General features: G+C 41.9%; 1 protein-coding gene and 1 long non-coding RNA gene across 8 annotated transcripts in view; one reads left to right on the forward strand and one right to left on the reverse strand.

The window, feature by feature from the left end:
* The window catches only part of LOC105394631 (rho GTPase-activating protein 23), a 277,190-nt gene that overhangs the window by 192,363 nt on the left and 63,748 nt on the right, over positions 1-21,079 (forward strand). For 5 of the 7 annotated variants that reach the window (XM_048623383.1, XM_048623381.1, XM_048623385.1 and 2 more), the window contains 10 exons: positions 14,712-14,885; positions 15,189-15,452; positions 15,695-15,921; positions 16,269-16,844; positions 17,011-17,225; positions 17,867-17,971; positions 18,560-18,640; positions 19,029-19,193; positions 19,754-19,807; positions 20,050-20,161. In XM_048623383.1, coding sequence (XP_048479340.1) covers positions 14,712-14,885; positions 15,189-15,452; positions 15,695-15,921; positions 16,269-16,844; positions 17,011-17,225; positions 17,867-17,971; positions 18,560-18,640; positions 19,029-19,193; positions 19,754-19,807; positions 20,050-20,161 — 1,973 coding nt within the window. Of the gene's footprint in view, positions 1-14,711; positions 14,886-15,188; positions 15,453-15,694; positions 15,922-16,268; positions 16,845-17,010; positions 17,226-17,866; positions 17,972-18,559; positions 18,641-19,028; positions 19,194-19,753; positions 19,808-20,049; positions 20,162-20,589; positions 20,680-21,079 lie in introns of all 7 variants that reach the window. The other 2 variants (XM_048623386.1, XM_038117481.2) reach the window with 2 other exon arrangements.
* LOC119693018 lies at positions 6,962-9,139 on the reverse strand. The gene is made up of 4 exons (XR_007266688.1): positions 8,685-9,139; positions 7,369-7,445; positions 7,202-7,286; positions 6,962-7,110 (listed from the first exon to the last, which is right to left on the reverse strand). It is a non-coding gene; the product is annotated as an uncharacterized LOC119693018 (long non-coding RNA).

Raw genomic sequence — 21,079 nt, forward strand, 5'->3', positions numbered from 1 at the left:
TCTAAACCCAGCTAAAAAATTCAAGGGGAAATCTCTAAGTTCCTACAAGACCTATTCCTCAGTTTTCTCGAGCTCGACCCATAACGCCATATTAGCAGACTGTGACACCGCGCTGAACGCTTATCCACACATACATCGCACCGAGAAATATATACGTGAAGAAATTGTCACGACACCATCGTTCCATCAGCCATCACATTATACTAATGCTCGTCAAGTCGTCACCGTTCTCAGTTAAAGCCCTTAGTTGCCATATTTCTCAGGGTTTTTGTGCTTATGTTTCTAGCTGATAAAGTCGTTTGGGTTGGATTGAATATGAATGTTCTGGTTGAGCCATTTCTGTAGTTGTTGTTTGAAATGGATAATCGAGTACCTTTGTACGTAAATATTCTGTATATCTGTTGTTACATTTACCTAATATCACTTTTATACGTACCTAAATAACTACCTCATTCTTATTTGAATTATCCCTTGGTCAGATATTGCCTACATTTCAGTGTCCTGTATAGGCGTTTCTGGATATCCCACCCATCTTCAGATATTCCCTAAGCATCAGGTTATTAATAAGGCCTGCCTCTGCATTGAATACTGCTTTACAAATTCACCATCCCACACTGCGTCTGCTCATACCAACTTGACGCGAATAAATCAAACGCCCGCCGTCAAGCAGTCTCGTAGTTCGACCTTCATGGAGTTTTTATCTCCTAATGCCTCGCCTATTCGCCATATACAACGTAGAACGAACTTACCTACCTCTTACCTACGCTTTTATCACGATGGTTTACTAAGCGCGTGACACAGATTCTTAATGTTGCTTTTAAAAAGTGCATTTGCTACGTGATTGGCCTGTTGATAAGCTGCGATTGGGAATGTTTTAAAATAATTGTTATTTAATTCTTTATGTTCATAATGATGTGCTAATGATTGTTTGAACATTAAATACGAGCTCATGTTTTAAGTATAAGTAATTGTCGTCGAGTAGGACTTAGTTCATTCTTAGGTGGATTTGCTCACTCATGTAATGAATTGGACATTACTTATTGCACGGACAGAGAACATTGTCATTGTTGGCGTAACAAATGCTGTGACAGACAGACTGACTAGTGCTTATTACACAGCCAATGAGGTGCAGTCACAGCAAACGTCATTACACATTAGAGCACATTGCAACTACCGAGTGTTGCTGGTTCGTTCTATCGATCTTTAGTGCGTTGATAGAAATCTAGCCGAGTAAAACTTATTTGAGTCATTGATTATTATTAGAGACATATACTTAGTGTATTCATAGATCTATTTTATACTAAATAAAAAAAAAACCTAAATGATCGCAAAATTTTATAGAATAACGAATTATAATTTTATAAATCATCGGTAATCATTTTTATGATTAATTTTCCTCATAACTTGCTTATAAATAGAAAATCATTTTTGTAAGTGCTATTGCTACGCAGTAATGAGCTTTGCATTAGTAACTGCCTCGTTTTCTTAATGACAGAAAAATGAAAGTAGCTACATTTCTCAGCAAATCTGCTAAACGACAGACAACATGGAATTACTGGAATTGGCCAAATTACAGCGTCCGTGCGCTGGACAATGACTATCTAGGTTTCACTTGCAAGTACCTAGGCATTAACTTAGGTTTTGCAACTTTTTTCTCACGTTCGTCATCATCATGGGTGTTTTGTCGTTCCCCTTTGTTTATGACTTTATAATGGATGTAAATTTTGTTTTATACTTATAGCTGAAATTAATTACCTGTTGGTAAACATTTATGATTTTCTGATGTAAGTACGGTGGCCTGCGCCTAAAAGTATACAGGCGGAGTTTTTATAATAGCGATCCCTGATGATGAAGGGACCAGCTACATCTGTTATAAATCCGGGGACGTGTTGTGTGTGATGTGTGTAGCAGTGGTGTTTATGTGGATGTGCTTGAGCAGTATGTGAGTTTGAGATCGCTATTTTAAAAACTCCGCCTGTATACTTTTAGGCGCAGGTCACCGTACCTAATAAATATTCGTATGTATTTTTAATTCTGTGACATAAAATTATGTAAAGATACACAAACATTGTCTATATGAGCATGAAGTACCCTATGTGTTTATTCCAAATTTCATTGTTTAGTGAAATGAAAACGTACACAGGAAAATAGCTGTCGAATGTAGGTATATCATGAACCTTTCTCGTTCATTACCGATAATTCGCACTCGCGGCTCACCCCGCGTGCCGCCGCCGCCGCCGCCGCTCGCACCGCCCATTAAGTTGGTAAACAAACTTTTAAATAAACGACCGCATCATGTTTACTTGGCTTTTTGTCAAATTCGCTGTCCATCGTGACATAAAATTAATAAGATACTTTCATGCGAAATTACCGTACAAACAGCGGCCGTGATTAAATCCAGTAAGTTCATAAACAACTCGGAGCATGTTAGCTACCGTTTATCGCGACATATCTCCTGTGGCATTACTGACGGACCCATTACTTTCAGCATGCAAGTTATGTTTTCTATAATCAATTTAATAACATGGTGAGCGGAAAATAATCGTCGCTCCTAATAGTTGGCGATCACCAACAGGAGAGAGTGGAATTGTGATCAAATTGCTAGATTGGTCGCCGGACCGATCGGGCTGAAAGTTGACGGCTGATTGAGATATCAGACTGTTGGTTTTTCAAACCAGGCGAGCAACGACGTGGAGCACCATGTAATCAAGATACCGTTTATATGGACCTAGCTAATTTATTTTCTAACTGCACCGTTGCATTCGATCGAAAAAACTGCAATAGGTTGCGCAACCGGGGCCGTTCGTAACAATAGCTTTCTTCCTAAAACATAGATTATTAGCTGATAACCACAATATTCAATTCACATTCTCTGCGAAAGATCTAAGTATAGGTTGCATGCCGTATTACGTAAAGTTGATTGAGATCTCCGTCGTCTGTGTTCGACTGGTGGACGCATGCGCAGGGGCTGGTATTACCGATTCGTCTCGCTTATCAATTATAGGCTTTGGCATAATCGCGACTCCATTAGCGGGATTGATTTACACCGGGAAACGTTCGCGGAACATTTCAAACTACTTGTCAGTATTAACATTTTCAGTTACTGCTGCACGCGCATTTATATCTAATCCGAAGAAAAAACCATTCGGTAATCGACCGAGTTTAACCGCCTGTTTACGGCTTTACCACTTTATGAATTCGTACTTCTAAGCGCTTATATTAGGAAATCTCCTAGAATTAATTTGCATAGCAATTAACCATCAATTATCTAATCTTTTAAACCTACATTAAGTATACAGTCTAGTATTGATGCAGACCATATTGGTAAAGAGGAATCGTGTCAAAGCGTGATGCATGTGGGACACGCGTAATAGTAGCGACTTGTATGGCAGAGGCCGAGACATGCCGGCTACTGCGACTAGAGTAGACGGCTGTCCACAAGGTCGGATCTTATGCACCTATCAAATTAATTTCACGTTCCTTGGTGATATTGTATTTTGTCTGTCGAGTACCAGTTCTCGGTATGATGAAATAATACAAGTGGTACTTATTACTTACCGACATAAACACTTTATTACTGTAGTTTCTGTTTGTTACGCCTACACTCATTAATAACGTAACCTCAATAAACAAAATCTTGTAACAAGCCTAGGCACATTATAAATTATTCTCGCGAAACCCAATCAACAATAACTCATAGCAATTGGCTGGCAGTAGCGTGCCGTGCCTAATTGAGGTTAGCTTAGTGCCCCGTGACATCTGCCCCCTTGTTCCAGTATTTCCGCGCGTTCTCTTGCCAAGCACAAAGCCGCTATTGACAAACTATCGCTGTATGCTTGTAGACAGTGTCGCGTGCTACAGCCAGCTTGTCGCCTCGGCTCGTTCAATCCCGCTTGTCCCTTGTTTGCAAGCTTCGATAGCCTCTAAACCAAAGACGTAAGGGTCAATCACATACGAATCTGAGGGTCCAGCGACGGTGAACCGAGCGCGCCTCGTAGCACATCTGTTATCATGGCCGTATAAGGAGTCCGAGTTAGTTGCGCGCAACCTTGCAACTCTATACCTTTCAACCTTTCCTTCGACACATTGTTCTGACGGCCTTCGCTCATTAGCTGCACTTTCAATCTTGTTTTTTTATTCTCTTTTATTTTGTCTGTTAATAAATATCCGCGTGTCCAATGAGTCGTGTCGATGAATAACACAGTAAACGGAGCGAGGAAGTGATCGATGCGACGGCGAGTCTGCCGCAGACACTTCGGTAGTATTAATGAGCCGTTTTCCTTGACAGCTGTCAGTTGAGCTTTTGGGTAAGCCGATAGATGGCGTGAAAACGCAGTGTACCAACTGTCAAAAATTACATAGAGAGCCAAGAGTACTAAACTCAGAATAAGAACTCACTAGTTGTGATTAAATGTCGGGTGGTAGCGCGAGCCATCCTTCCGAGGCTCAGACTGCATGTGGCTTGGGATAGTGCTAAGTATTCTGTGAATAGTTCTACCCGCGCCGTCACGTAGTGTTCTTTTCTCTATGCGCGCCGTTTGAACGGGTGCTGCGTGCGAGAACTGATTATCTCACAAGAGTCACTATCTCAAAAGAGTCACTATCTCAAGTGCACTAACTCTACAGTATCAAGGGAGTAGGAGCAGATAGCTCAACTACAACTCAATTAATACAGGAGAAACACAAGGAAACTGAGAAAACTTGAAAAGAACGGCTGTACGCACAATCGCACTGAACGCTGAAGCAACAGTGACATCGATATCATAGAGAAAATAATACTATAGTGCCACAAACTTATCTGTTCCGGTGACAGCTCAAATAAATCTCTAATATTTCTTAATTCTATAATATTTTAAGTTTGCTCGTATTGTTATTTCGCTCTTGCGGTGTTAATAAACCCATCTAATGTTTTAAAATATACAATTCATTATTTGTGGCACTATACAATTCTACCTACCTACGTCACTTTCACATTTCGTTAGCCTCACAGAATAACATATTGTGATCTGAGTGTGTTCTGAGGGTTTGAAAGTTGGTACAACCCCAGACAACGCCATCTATTTCTCCAAAAAGGAACTTTTTTTTTTTTTAACAAACGCCTCATTAAGGACGCATTTTCATAAATCTTCACTTCGTTTTTAGGTATTGAGTCGTACTACTACATACGCACGGCTCTCACACACACAGTGGCATTATGCAAATCGTGAAATGAGTATACTAAAATAACTTGATCATTTTAGTATTTGGTTATATTTTCGTAAACTACAATCTATAATCAAAAGGTTCTGTCTCTCGAGGGTCTGATGAGGAGCAGGAACATGGCGACTGGATCTCAATGATGGCAATAGCTAAGAACATCGAGATTGGGCTCATTCATTTAGTCCCAGGGTGCTGGTTTCAGGTGCGGTCTGGTGAGGGTCTGATGAGGAGCAGGAACATGGCGACTGGATCTCAATGATGGCAATAGCTAGGAACATCGAGATTGGACTCGTTCATTTAGTCTCAGGGTGCTGGTTTCAGGTGCGGTCTGGTGAGGGTCTCATGAGGAGCAGGAACGTGGCGACTGGATCTCAATGATGGCAATAGCTAGGAACATCGAGATTGGGCTCGTTCATTTAGTCTCAGGGTGCTGGTTTCAGGTGCGGTCTGGTGAGGGTCTGATGAGGAGCAGGAACATGGCGACTGGATCTCAATGACGGCAATAGGTAGGAACATCGAGATTGGGCTCATTCATTTAGTCTCAGGGTGCTGGTTTCAGGTGCGGTCTGGTGAGGGTCTGATGAGGAGCAGGAACATGGCGACTGGATCTCAATGATGGCAATAGCTAGGAACATCGAGATTGGGCTCGTTCATTTAGTCTCAGGGTGCTGGTTTCAGGTGCGGTCTGGTGAGGGTCTGATGAGGAGCAGGAACATGGCGACTGGATCTCAATGACGGCAATAGGTAGGAACATCGAGATTGGGCTCATTCATTTAGTCTCAGGGTGTTGGTTTCAGGTGCGGTCTGGTGAGGGACGAGGGTCTGATGAGGAGCAGGAACATGGCGACTGGATCTCAATGACGGCAATAGGTAGGAACATCGAGATTGGGCTCATTCATTTAGTCTCAGGGTGCTGGTTTCAGGTGTGGTCTGGTGAGGGTCTGATGAGGAGCAGGAACATGGCGACTGGATCTCAATGATGGCAATAGCTAGGAACATCGAGATTGGGCTCGTTCATTTAGTCTCAGGGTGCTGGTTTCAGGTGCGGTCTGGTGAGGGTCTGATGAGGAGCAGGAACATGGCGACTGGATCTCAATGACGGCAATAGGTTGGAACATCGAGATTGGGCTCATTCATTTAGTCTCAGGGTGCTGGTTTCAGGTGCGGTCTGGTGAGGGTCTGATGAGGAGCAGGAACATGGCGACTGGATCTCAATGATGGCAATAGCTAAGAACATCGAGATTGGGCTTATTCATTTAGTCTCAGGGTGCTGGTTTCAGGTGCGGTCTGGTGAGGGTCTGATGAGGAGCAGGAACATGGCAACTGGATCTCAATGATGGCAATAGCTAGGAACATCGAGATTGGGCTCGTTCATTTAGTCTCAGGGTGCTGGTTTCAGGTGCGGTCTGGTGAGGGTCTGATGAGGAGCAGGAACATGGCGACTGGATCTCAATGACAGCAATAGGTAGGAACATCGAGATTGGGCTCATTCATTTAGTCTCAGGGTGCTGGTTTCAGGTGCGGTCTGGTGAGGGTCTGATGAGGAGCAGGAACATGGCGACTGAATTGGGGCTCATTTGATATTTTTATTTTATTTTATTTTTAGTATGTAGGTAATTAAATATGTAGGTAAAAATGAAAGAGTAACTTATGTTGCACAAGTTTCTACCTCTGGGTAAATTATTTAGGTAGTAAAGGGAGAGTTTACTACAGCTATAACTAACTCTAATCTAAATCTAAAAAAGAAAATAAAAAAATATGAAAATTGTATTTATAGTAAATCAATAGTTTTAAAAATAGTTACATAAATATATTTACATAAGATATTTCATAGCTAACTTTAGATGAACAAGGTTCATCCGGAGGTTTTATTTTATTTGTTTCTTGGTTGTTCTCTTTTTCGTCGAAATTCTGAAAGAGTACAAAGAATATTAAATTTAATGCTACAGAAAATATTAAAACGTTGGTAAGTAGGTATTTTAATTAAAATATAGTAATATACGTTAGTGTCTCCAGATAAACAAAGTTGTTCCTGAATATCTATTTCATCAGACTGGGTGTTTTTTTGGTTACTCGCGATTATGACCCTGAAACATGAAAATGACTATTAGTTTTGATATAAATACAAGTAAATATGCCTATGTGGTATACTAGTGAATCGACACGTACGTTCTACGTATTTGCGCATTACGTCTATTTGCATTAATCATTTTTCGAGTTACTCCAAACTTCTTATACCGTCCCATCTTAAACAAAAAAAAAATATTAGTAAAGAAAATGTCAAAAAGCAAGAAGGGTTCCAGCTAGTAGCAGTCTCCGAAGTCCATCATCATGTCAGTTCAGTCAGTCCGGTGGGAAGTACTCATCACAAGAAACACTACGAGCCCAAACACGACATATCTACGTCTACCCGCCTATGAGTTCCAGTAGCAGTCTCCGGAGTTCATCATCAGGTCAGTTCAGTCAGTCCGGTGGGAAGTTTTCATCACAAGAAACACTACGAGCCCAAACACGACATATCTACGTCTACCCACCTATGAGTTCCAGTAGCAGTCTCCGGAGTTCATCATCAGGTCAGTTCAGTCAGTCCGGTGGGAAGTACTCATCACAAGAAACACTACGAGCCCAAACACGATATATCTACGTCTACCCGCCTATGAGTTCCAGTAGCAGTCTCCGGATTCCATCATCAGGTCAGTTCAGTCAGTCCGGTGGGAAGTACTCATCACAAGAAACACTACGAGCCCAAACACGACATATCTACGTCTACCCGCCTATGAGTTCCAGTAGCAGTCTCCGGATTCCATCATCAGGTCAGTTCAGTCAGTCCGGTGGGAAGTACTCATCACAAGAAACACTACGAGCCCAAACACGACATATCTACGTCTACCCGCCTATGAGTTCCAGTAGCAGTCTCCGGAGTTCATCATCTGGTCAGTTCAGTCAGTCCGGTGGAAAGTACTCATCACAAGAAACACTACGAGCCCAAACACGACATATCTACGTCTACCCACCTATGAGTTCCAGTAGCAGTCTCCGGAGTTCATCATCAGGTCAGTTCAGTCAGTCCGGTGGGAAGTACTCATCACAAGAAACACTACGAGCCCAAACACGACATATCTACGTCTACCCGCCTATGAGTTCCAGTAGCAGTCTCCGGATTCCATCATCAGGTCAGTTCAGTCAGTCCGGTGGGAAGTACTCATCACAAGAAACACTACGAGCCCAAACACGACATATCTACGTCTACCTGCCTATGAGTTCCAGTAGCAGTCTCCGGAGTTCATCATCAGGTCAGTTCAGTCAGTCCGGTGGGAAGTACTCATCACAAGAAACACTACGAGCCCAAACACGACATATCTACGTCTACCCGCCTATGAGTTCCAGTAGCAGTCTCCGGAGTCCATCATCTGGTCAGTAAAATAAAAATACAACAATATCGAGTCGGGTAAAAAAAGTACAGAAATAGGTAGGTAGGTACTTACATTTTTCGTAATCAATGAAGATTCAAGTCTCAAGAGCAAGGAAATAACTATTCGTATCTGTACAGCGATGTTTTCACTTTGAGCGGCGGAGAAAAACCGACACAGGTCCACCCACAAAGGCGCCGTGGCGCAGACTGATTTGATTTTTGAAAATTCATTGTAACAGTACGGGATAAGACAGTTGAAAAATGAACCCTATTACTTGCCGCTAAAGAATTACGAAGACCACGAAAATCGTGTTTTTTTTAAGAGAACAGTTTATTTATTTTCTTAGTTTTGTATAGGATTTCGGACCTATAGAAATAAGTTTCGCAAAATAGAGTATATCAATTATAAGAACATATTTTTTATAAACACTAAAATCTTATAATATCTGAGATTTGCGCACCTAAACACACCCTGTTTTCATTGTTTTCACGAGAGGAGGGTAAGGAAATTTTCTTTTACTGTATAAAAAACAGTGATTTCTCCAATTAAAAAAGCAGTCTCCAGTAGTCAAAGGCTTAGGCTATCTGTAGGTACCTAAACTAGTGGACATAATTCAACGGATTCAATCGTAAACTGCACCCGAAAACTACAGATTTCTCAGTTTTGCGGGCGTTGACGAAAATGCGCTCTTAATATCCACGTTAAGTTTTTTTAAGTGAAGTCATCTTGCCGAAGATCTTTGGCTAATTGGTTGTTTATTTCCAGTGAATGTCTTAAGATGTTGATTGAAAGAACAGCACATGTCTATATTTAGTCATATTGAATGGCTAAATTGCCTTCTTGTAATATGGTGAACATACGTTTTTTATAGCCCTAGTACTTGATGTTGTCTGGAAATTTACCTTGTTTGAATTGAAATGGGTAGAGAAAATACTAAAATCAAATTACAAATCGTTCAGCGGCGGGGTCCAGAAATTGGCCGATGTCTATCACGTTTGTTGCGAAAACTGGGCTCGGTATTATCTAATCTATCTAATCCATAATGTCCAATGTATTTCAAAAGTTTCATGCTCATTATCTTGCTTGCTGTGTTATTTGCAATCTCCACTGTCATTATGATTATTTTTCAATTTCATGTCCACATCAGTGTTATAAACGCATGGATGCATCCACTTTATGTGGCTTGAGTCCCTTTAGGCCTTTCCACTAGAATTACGTCCATTTGGGTTGTTTGTCTGAGGCGATCTTCATTAGTTTTACTTCTATCACTCTTCTATGAGATCAGTGTTTGTAAAATGTAGCATCAGCCCGATAACAGCTGTCAAATCCGTTCATTTTATTATTGTAATTTGTTCGTGTTCAAGAGGAAACCAACTTTATTTACCAGGAATAAGGATCTATCAATTAAACATCATAGGACTTATACTATATTATACAGAATATAGTTTATAAATGATAAAGAGACAATGACGTCACACGTGCGTCCCTTCTGACCTGTAGAATTGAGGCCTATTTGTCGGCCATGTTGCGCCATGCTTGACCCTCATTCGCTCTGATTGAGGGCTTTGATTGAATCGTTTTCGTTTAGTAATGAATCCTATGTGTCGGGCTAATTCTGTTGTTATTTACATATGGACAAATATTCGGTACTTACATTTTTGTTGCGCTTTCGTTTACTATTGAGAGTTGAAATTAATTTTAGGCTTTAGATATAAGCGTAGCTAAGGGCTCTGAAGTACCTTTATGTGTTTATGTAACATAGAATATCATTAAAACTGAAATCAGATTTCACTCTTAACACGTAGATACGAGTAGATGTTCCATGCCACATATCTTTCACTTTCTAATGGGATTACAGGAAAACCTTATTCAAGACGAAAGTTACTCTGACTAAAATATGACTTATAAATAAGAAAGTTCCTATCTTAATTTAAACCATAAAACTACGAGAATAGATACAAGTGGAAAATGGCAATGTAGATTTACGTTAGTGTTTAGTAGTAGTCAATAAATAGGTGTATAGAGATAAAAAAGGTTAGTGCTTAGCTAGTTGGGTGCTTAGACAATTTTCACTGAAGATAGAGAGTTGTCTGCACGTTTTGAGTGAAACGTTTTTCTTGGAAAGCCATTTTACGGTAAACGGTTTCTTTGGTCTAAACCTGGCCATTTTCCTTTTGGGTATTTAAGTGCAGATACTGCAGATAGACTTTCAAGTCTTTGAACCTACCTAATTTTATTTACTAATAGCTCGGTGTGTTTTTTTTTTCCTTTATTTGATAACAATTGTTCTCGGGTCTTGGATGTGCCCGTAAAATGGCAATAGGCCCGCCCCCTATTACATTGGGACTAACATAACACTCTGGCGAAAAGTGGGTGCAGCAATGCACCTCTGCCTACCCTGCAAGGGAGTACATTAGTACAAGGCGTGAGTGCGTGTTTTTCTTTTTTTTTAATAATAATAGTGCTGTATTTTTAAAATATAAGCTGGTAATATTTATAAACCAACAGTTGGTTAGGTTTCTCTATGATTTATCGATATGAGTGGTCCATTATCCAGTTGGGGAAAGTAAAGGCTTTGTGGATAAAACATAATTAATTCGTGCTTATACTACCTACTTACTGCTAACACTTGTAATAGTGAACAGCTAAATGGTATGAGTATTATAAATACAGAGACTTCACAGAGAGAATACATACTTTAAAGGGGGGAAATACTGATGTACCTACTTATTCGTAATACTTTTTAAGGACATTGATGATGATACAGATCAGCCACCAAAGAAACCCCACTGCTGCACTGGTCAAAGGCTAACGAAATACACATTACGAATTTCATAGCAAATACCTAAATGCGGGTATAGTCCAAATAATTATGCCAAACCAATTCTTCATTTGATAAGAACACCTGGGTAAAGTCATGAGTGATCAATGAACAAACAAAAGGCAAGTAAAATTCAATGATTCCAAGCCTCACACAGATGAAATCCCAGCCTGTCAATCGCAATCGATACCTATATGGAAAGCGAAAACGACAGAACATACTATACAAGTGTACAAACCCACTAAAAGCGTGTACACTGTCCCTGTCCGATCTATCTAGGCACGGCCAAGTGTAAATGGGCCTTCAATAAGGCTAATGGTTTGACCCGGCAGCGCGTATTTGCTGCCCGCCAGCAAACATGATTTATCGAACAGACAACACTACGTCTTATAGATGCAGATATGGCCACGGCTTTTCTACATGTGCTGAACTGGTGTTTGAGGTGTTACTTGTGTGGTTTAATGGATGATTGTTGATAGACTTGCAAATGGTGTAAGCTTTATACGTCCTTGTTCCTCTTCTTCTTCAGCCTATAGCAGTCCAATGCTGAACGTGGGCCTCTCCTCTCTCCTTTACAATACGCTTGTCGTGATCATTATTGACAGCTTCACACCGCGCACCGGTTATTGGTTTTATTTTAGGCGTTTTTCTCTTGCTTTTCTGATAGTGCCTTCGCTAGTAACTCTTTGGACGACATATTAAACAGACATGTAAGTACAATACATCCGAATAGATTTGTAGACTGGTAGTGCTACATTTTACTGTGACGTTGAATTACTTGCATTGTATTGTTTTGCATGACACACCGTCTGAGTACGGTTGAAACAGAGTGACAGACGAATTACAGTAGGGGCAGTACCACTTTACGCTAGGTCCTTAATGAACTCCTAATAAGAGCTAAAATTTAACGGCAAGTGTTGTGTTTAGGGTGGCGTCGAGTGTGCCTGTGATCAGCGGTTCTGCGGTTCGATTCCCCGATGAATGAATCACTCGTTTTGATGCGGCACTTTGTTGGCACCTCTTTTGTTTGTACCGTAATTGTATTGTTGATGTAAAAGTGTATTTGTAATTGAGTGACCTGTTTACGCAATGCACCTGTTTTATTCGATTGGATTGATTATTTTATATTAGAAAGAAAGAAAGAAAGAAAGAAAGAAACATTTATTTGACGCACTGAACAATAAAAACAGAAACAAAAAGAAACAAAAGAATACAACAAAAAATATATATGAAAAAACACAAAATAATACAATATTAAACAAACAAGGTTGCTGTCCAGAGCGTCAAAAAGGCACCAGCTCAGCGTGTGCTATGGCCAGAGAGGCCACAGCGCTGGTTTTCAGCTGGCCCTTAGTGTTGTGACCTCAGTCACGAACGCGAGGTATATTAACTAGGATGGGTTGTGTTGTGTTGTGTGTATGTGTGTATGTGTGTATGTGTGGAATGTGTGTATATATTAAAGATTTTTTCTCATTTTACTGCTAAAACACCTTTCTTTACAGTACTTTAGCAGTAGATTATGTTATACACAGATCTGTTACCAAACCATGACTTGGAACAGCAGTATATGATTAAGGGCTGATGTTACCGAAAAAAAATATGCTAGCTGTAGTGGCAGTAGGCTGGTCATATTTGCCGAAGAACCGATAACCGTTGGGGTAGACTAGTTCTCGAGTGGAGACCACGAACATGCAAACTCAGCGTGGGACGCCCTCCTGCCTACTGGACTGACGATCTTAGGCGGGTAGCCGGTAGTGGTTGGATGAGGAAGGCCCAGGACCGAGTGTTGTGGCGCTCCTTGGGAGAGGCCTATGTCCAGCAGTGGATGATTATAGGCTGATGATGTGATGTGATTATGTGATGTTACCAATGATGGAACTAAAGCATGTAACCTCCAGCCAGACACGGACAAACTCCAGAAAGAATATTAATTTCTCCATATTGTAACGTGAAGCCGTACAGGACCCGTCATTGCGCATCAGGAGTCGGGTTACTCAGATTCCACATGCGGTCGTAATCAGATTTGTCGTGTTACACTCGACCCTCGCTTCCGGTCTTTATAAGATTACCTTCGTATCCTTGACTTTTTTTGACGGGGGCTAGTGAGTTCTTTGTTCCTTCTTTTAATTTTGACGGGTTAAAACAGAACACAGATTATCACCATCACTGTTAAAGAAATATCTCTAGGTCCATTCGTAAACCATATTATACCTATACTTTCTGTTTAGTTATAAATACAGTCATTTACTAATTGACTGTTCACATGAGTCATAGCAAGAAAGTGCTCATATTCATTCGTTTCCTCCCACCGAATAGAAACTCGTGTATGAACGACAACATTACGCCGCGACTCATATTTACCCTCACATAAAGTATCTGCTAACGGAAACCCATCTGTATCCTTTATGAGTTATAAACATGGACGTTGAAAGTTATAGTGGTCAAGTGTAATGACAGATCACTTAGACCCGGGGGTGCGCCGGCGCAACCTGTTGCCGCGGAGGATGGCTCGTTTATTAGTTAATGCGACTGTGAGATATATGAGGTTATAATAAAGTACCCGACTGCGCAAGCATGTATGAGTTATTGGGAGGATGCAGTTTAACAGAGCTGTTTCCTATGAATATAAATTTTAATTAACGTTCCACAATGATTATTTTTCCCACAACAGTGTGGGAAGTGCACCGACAGCGTTTCAAGCGCAGTTTCCCTGTCCGAACAAATATAAACGACAAATCCCTATTAGATTCGCGCGGCTGTCAATCCAACTCTGGATTTTGCTTTCTTCATGCCCTCATTATCTCAAACGAGGTACGATCGGTGACACCGCGTGGGCCGAACCTCCTGCACCTAATCAACTAGACACGTTGCGATACACTGAGCCGTCCCGAGTAAACTAACCGAGCAGTCCGGCTACCGGCTATTCATGCTAATGCCAGGTGAAATGCGCCGCGGGAATTCAATGCTTGTTACTGTCTAATTTTAATCAGCAATTCGCCGCTCCGAGCCGACGTTATTGGAATGGCGCAGGGTTTCTAGTCATGTTGACGACTGTTCGTTTAGTTGACGATGGGCTGAAGGTGGTTAGACCTCTCCACGGTTTATGATATCCGGCGTGAATGTCAGGTAGGCGACGTATGAAAAGTGGTATGACAAGCTAGGTTTAGGATTAGCTTTGCTTCTGTGCTCGTTAAGGGAGGCAAGTGGCGAGACGGACCGTACGACAACTTACCGTATTAGTTGAATATGTTCTGATGTAGATTGTGTGTTGTTCACAGGCTCCCCCGGCCGTCGCTCAGCCCGTGGCGCTGCCGCCGCAGTCGTCGGCCCCGGCGCCCGTCACCGCGCTCGCCGCCGCGCCCCGCACCATCGTCATCCACAGGCCTGACTCCAAGCACGGCTTCGGATTCACTTTGAGGCATCTGGTTGTCTACCCGCCAGAGTCTCTGCAGGTAACTAACCTTTAGTAGTAGTTTATAGTTATGGTAATAAACTGTTATTCCAATTAAATATTCTCCATTGGAGTTCTCCGGAACTGCACATCATAAAATTCCACAACACAATAATAAAATTACGATGTGATGGAAGAATTATGATTGTAGCCATACATAAATAAAATAAAATCGTTTATTTTATTTCTGCACTGCCCTCGGCCTTCCTCAACCAACCACTACCAATAATCGGTCTAACTGTTTAAACATATCTGATGCAGGACTACTCCAAAGATTTCTAACCTCCAACCTCCCATCTTCCAGGAGCTATACGAGGATGCGCGGCACCTGGCGGTGGGCGCGGTGGGCGCGCCGATGGACACGATCTTCGTGCGCTCAGTGAGGCCGGGCGGGCCGGCGGCGCTGGCGGGGCTGCGGGGCGGGGACCGAGTCCTAGCTGTCAACGGGGAGCCGGTGGCTTGTGGCAGGTCCATCGCGCCCTACCCCCGCGTGGTGCAGCTGGTGCAGGGCGAGCCAAGGACGCTGAAGCTGACGGTCGTGCCGAAGGACCACGATCTGTTGCAGAGGGTGAGTTTTTGTAGTATAGGTAACGGAGAAGATAAATAATTCCACCTGTGTATACTAACCCATACTCAGTGCTGTAAACTGTGTATTCATAAAATTATATGTAAAGTAAGTTTATTTGGGATGTTGAGGAGTCATAAAAAGTATGTCAAGATAGTAAATGTTTAAAGTTTGTGCCTGCCCAGCCACTCATCGTCACATGCTAGTAACACAGATAACTCATCTCTCACCACTTCCACTTCCAGTACTTCAGCGAAGCGGCCTACAACCCTGAATCCAACCAGCGCGTCGACATGCCGGCGGTGGAAGAGTCCCGTCTATTCGACGCGTACCGCCGCCCGCGCCCCGCGCTGCCCGCCCCGCTGGCGCCGCGGCGGGAGGACCCCGAGTACGCCACGGTGGCCTCGTTGGCGCCCCCGCGCTATGACGTGCCGCGGCTGATGCCGGCGCCGCATCATATGCTGCATGACAGGTGAGGGGTTAATTGTGGCAGTTGGTGTTTGCTTGATGATTGGAAATCACACAGCATAATCTACGCTAGATTCATATAGATCAAGTGGATTAGGGTGATGTTCGGATTAGATCATTACCTTATATTCCGAGAGAGAAAAAACAATTTCTGACCGCTGGTCCGTTGTATAGGAATATGCACTAGGGTTTTAGCTGGAACAAGTAGGTACTCGTAATTCTTCTTGAAACGCTATTTAAACATTTAAAATACCTACTAATAAGCAGATGACATTAATACGTTTTCGTCTTATTTTTAGATAGATTTAAAAATATGCCTATAATACTAAACTGTAATCGTTTCAATTCCAGCCGACGAGAATCCGACACGTCCTTGCCATCGTCCGCAACGGAGAGCAAAGACAGCCTCGGCTCATTCGACTCGAACTCGACGCTCACCGGGCGAGAGCTCGACGACTCGATCATTCTCTCGCGAATACGAAAGAGTCTCGAACAGAAGGAGGCATTCCTACGCCGCCCGAGCCAGCCCACCGGCTGGGCTACCCCTGACCCACCGCCCATTAAGCAGAAAGAGTTCTACGCCAGACCGCAGAAGCTACAGAAACCGGCATGGCCTCCCCCCGCCACTTCCCCGCCGCTCGCTGCCTCACCCCCTCCGACACCCCAAAACACGGAACAGAAGAAGAAAGACGATGATTGTTCTGCAAGCGTCGACAGCGGTACTTACAGTGGTTATGGCGAAGTGAACGGAACTCAACATGATAGGAGACCTAAACAAGACAAGAGCCATTTTGTAGCGACGCTGTCCAAGATACAGGAGACTGCTCCGAGCATAATGAGCACGAATGTTGGGACGGTGACTAATGGGAATGGAACTCACGATCATAAAGAAGATGGCCATCAGCAACAAAACAATCAGGATAATAGGTGAGCAGACTTATTGCTTCTTTAGTAGTTGATGGCCCAATAACATAAATTAGTAGGTACCTTTGATATGAAGGCTGCCCCAAGTAAAAGTTTCCTCTAGCAAACATCCTAAACACTTTTTTTGACCATTCAATCGTAACTAATCTTATTTTCTTCCTCACTTCAGATACCCAGTCCCCGAGCTCCAGCTAGTAACAGCCCGTACGCGGCAACTCGAAGAGGCGCGCGGAGGGACGGAGCGAAGGACAGAGGTAGCGAGGAGCGAACTGGCGAGGCTCTCCACAACGCGACTAGAGCCCAGCGTAGCGCTGCGGCGGAGGGAGTACGAGACTAGATCCACGAGGAGGGAAGCTCGCTCCCTGGATGTACAGCCGCAGCATGGTGAGTTCAAAAGTCAATATATTTTTTTGGAATATTGGCCAATTAAAGTAGGGGCCGGGATAGGGAATTTGAAGTTTATTTAATTGAAACCTGGAATTTGGGGCTATTATGCTATAGGATAGCTTTGGGTATTTCAAATGATATGCACCTCTATTGATATATGTAAAATGAAGAAATAACAAAATTATGTAATGCTTGAAATTATCAGATGATCTTCAGTTTATCTTATCGGGCTATTTAAGTTCAGTATTACGTATTTCCTTTTAAATTCATAGACAGTGTTGAACAACAAAGTCTTATCTCACCATTAAACAATTAGCAGTTTAGATTAGGTTTTGCCATTCATAACAAGTGATTCTTGAAAGGTAGAGTTCCTGACAAATTTAAATTTATACATATGTAATTTGAAATCTGCTTATTCAACATTAATGGTGAGTGTATTGGGCAATCAATAGTAAATCGATAGATTAAGCGAGTTAAATCTGCGAAAAGCGAAACATCCCTTTTACGTCCTAATTTGTTTTGTTATGCTATTTGTTATGTATATTCCAAAGCTGAATAAATTATTCCTCCCTATCTTTCCAAGTGTTCTATCATATCGCTTTGACGGGCTCTAACATTTCCCATCTGTTTCGCTACAGACATAGAGCACGAGGCGGCCCTCGGCGGCAGTCTGTCCGGCAACCAGCTCATGATCACCGGCAGCAAGCACCTGCACTGCCCGCCGCCTGACGGTTACGTGCCCGGTTAGTATGCAGACATATTTAACTATAATATTGATGTCGATTCTGTAGGCAGAAATTATAATTTTAACGCTGTCAAACCATAAATTTTGCTAGCCAAAAATTTGGTACATTTACGGAAACATTCATGGAGTCTTATTTTAATTAACGAAATTAAGGTTTTCACAGCTCTAAAATTAGATTTTTCCCTTTAGAATTCACACCATTGAACACACTACTCTGTTGTTCGCTGTTTGAGGTTAAGAATAGACCTGCATATACATAGACAAAAAGAGTAGGGAAAGAAGTCTTCATTAGACGGCAAACCCTGTAGGTACTAAGTTAACATTAGTTCCATCAACATCGTCGGCTTTGACAAATAAGAACTGCACGGCATAGAACAAAGGTTTAGTTACGCAAAAGGTTTACTTAGACACTAGATGGCACCACTGAACAATATTGCTTTTAAAGCATATAGCATTAATCCCATGTTTTTTTTAGAAAGTTTAATTGGATTGCTTATGATATGGCAACCTAGAAGGTCATAATTATAGTTGCATAATAAGCCCTAGGCGATTAGTCCTCATCACGCATTCCCATTGGTCATTCCAGAAACAGAGAAGGTTCAGATGAGAACTCGGTCCAACAGCACCGGCAGTGAAGGATTGTCCATTAGAAGACATCATGCCTCAGGTAAATCCCCTGCACCGCTTCATCACAATGTTTATTTGTCCCCATGAGAGGCTTATTGCCATAGCGTTGCTAACAAAAAGTTATTGATGGACGTTACGTCTTTTGTTTTGTTGCTAACTCAAAATGTTTCATCATATCAGTAGATTAAGTACACTGACTGAGCAAAGTAAGCTTCAAAATCTGAGTGGTTCTGAGGCTTATTCATTCATTTCAGTCAAAAGTACTAATCATTAAAAAAACCTGATTTATAAGCTATAGACAGAACGATTAGTATTATTATTAATTATACTGTTTAAGTAACTTTTTCTTAGTAACTCCCACCCCACACAAAACACGTCACAACCGCTTCGCTCACGAGAGAGATTTAATCGCACTTTTTCGCCGCAAGATGGCAGTCACGCGAAGCGACGAATGGGGCTCAACCGGGAACAAATGGAGGCGTTGAACGGAGAGACTCGGGCGCAGCGGCCGACGCAGCTGACACTCGCGCCGTCGTCGCCGGGAGCATCTTCTGCCTCTGTCTCTCCCACGCCCAGCACGCCGGCGGACTCAGGTCTCGCCGCAACAACAAACGCATTGCCGTCTCTTTCTAACACTCCCTGGCTTTTAATTAACCGCTTGGTCGACACGTTTCATGCGTTGGTGTTTAGGTTATGTTGTGGTTATGATATGATGCTTGGGCGGACTCTGAATGCTTTCGTTCAGATTTATTCTACTACTTAGCCGGTAATTTTTGTTGTTCTTGTGCTGTAGGTGAATAAAATGTCCGTATAACCGATTAGAATGTTATAATTATTAGCTCGTTTCCAAATTGTTAACTTTTATAATATGGTTTAATTCTGCATGTTATAGTTAGGGCTGCGTTTAATTTGGTCATGAAACGTGTTTTTTTTTTACTAAAAAGTCATGCCATGACGTCCCAGGGAGGTGACTAACCATGACTGAAACCTTTTTTTCGTTCTACTAAACAACTAACTGAATGTTAAGTGTACTTACGCTTTTAGTGTGCTACGGTTATCAACTAATTAATTTGACGTGGTCATTCGGTGTTTAAACTAATAGTAACCCGTGCCATTTTGCTTGAACGTTGCTAAATGACTGATTCTCACACAGGTTTTGCTGATGACTCGGTCACCAGACGACAGAAGAAAGATGCGCAGTTGGGAGGTGAGCTATCTCATTCACTCATCTCTAGTTACTATACTTAGTTAAATATAGCATAAGCTTATGCTTGTTAATATAATTAGTTTTCCCTTGAAAACTAATAATAATGACAAATGAAGTGTATGGATTTGACAGCTGTCATAGGACTCTAGCTATATTTTACAAAAACTATAATATGCTGGATTGATAACACCCATCTCTTTCCACTTCATGAAGTTCAATAGTCTTTCTCTTTCCCTCTCTAGCGGAGGAGGAGCGTGCCATGAGACGGGTATCCTACCTGAAGGCGACGTGGGGTGACCGCCTGCATCTGGACAGCGATCCAGAACCGGAGATCGATCATCACGCACTGAGAACGTAAGCTATTAATTACCCCTTTTACCCTACATCCATCTTATTTCAGTAGACCTCTTTGTCATTTATGGGGATTCTTATGTTAGCGGTTGGAACTTTCATCTCTGTATCTGTAGTATATTAGACTAAAACTATTTGTGATATTTTGTCTTTCATTACCTACCTCTGTACCTGTATCCTGTATTCTTGTATTCCCCTCTGTTTAGTAACTGTAAAGTGTTTTACATATACCTTTCATTGTATGTACTGTCACGCAAAGTTTCATTGTGTCAATATCCTTCCATTATCATGTTTCTATCTATGTTTGTACATATTGTTGTTAACCCTCTTACCATAACGAAACTTTGGATGATTGTACGTCAATAATTGCACCCGATAGAAAATGTGTCTAAAATACATACGATTGTAAAATAACGGGATAAAAATCACAGTGCATACCGCAAGTGGCGCCCTCCGCGGTTCACGGAGGATATTACTCCGCTGCTGAGAATATTCGACCCCCACGCTACCCTCCCCCCGCGGTACGTTCCGCATGCGACAGATGGCGCTGAATTGATGTTTGAGCTAGTTCGCCTCCTCATCAACAGATGGCGTTGCTGGCTGCGAAATGAATGGCCCTAAACGTATTTTTGTGAAACTGTGAAAATTACAGGCTTGTGTGCAGCCAATGGAAAATAGACAGCTTTGCATTGTTCTATTTCCTAGTTCGTCATTATTTTAGATTAAATTAAGGATTTTTTGATCGGATGTTTTATAAGTTTTATAATAATCTTATGACTTGTAAGTACTACCTTCGTACCTACTTTGTTGTATATGTGTGCCTCCTGAAAAAATGCCATTTTAGGTACATAAGCAATCTAAGCATGTGTGTTTGCATGTTATTTTGTCATAATTAAGCATTCTACTGTGAAGCATGCTTGA

The sequence above is a fragment of the Plutella xylostella genome, chromosome 10, assembly GCF_932276165.1.
Source record: "Plutella xylostella chromosome 10, ilPluXylo3.1, whole genome shotgun sequence".
NCBI classification, from domain to species: domain Eukaryota; kingdom Metazoa; phylum Arthropoda; class Insecta; order Lepidoptera; family Plutellidae; genus Plutella; species Plutella xylostella.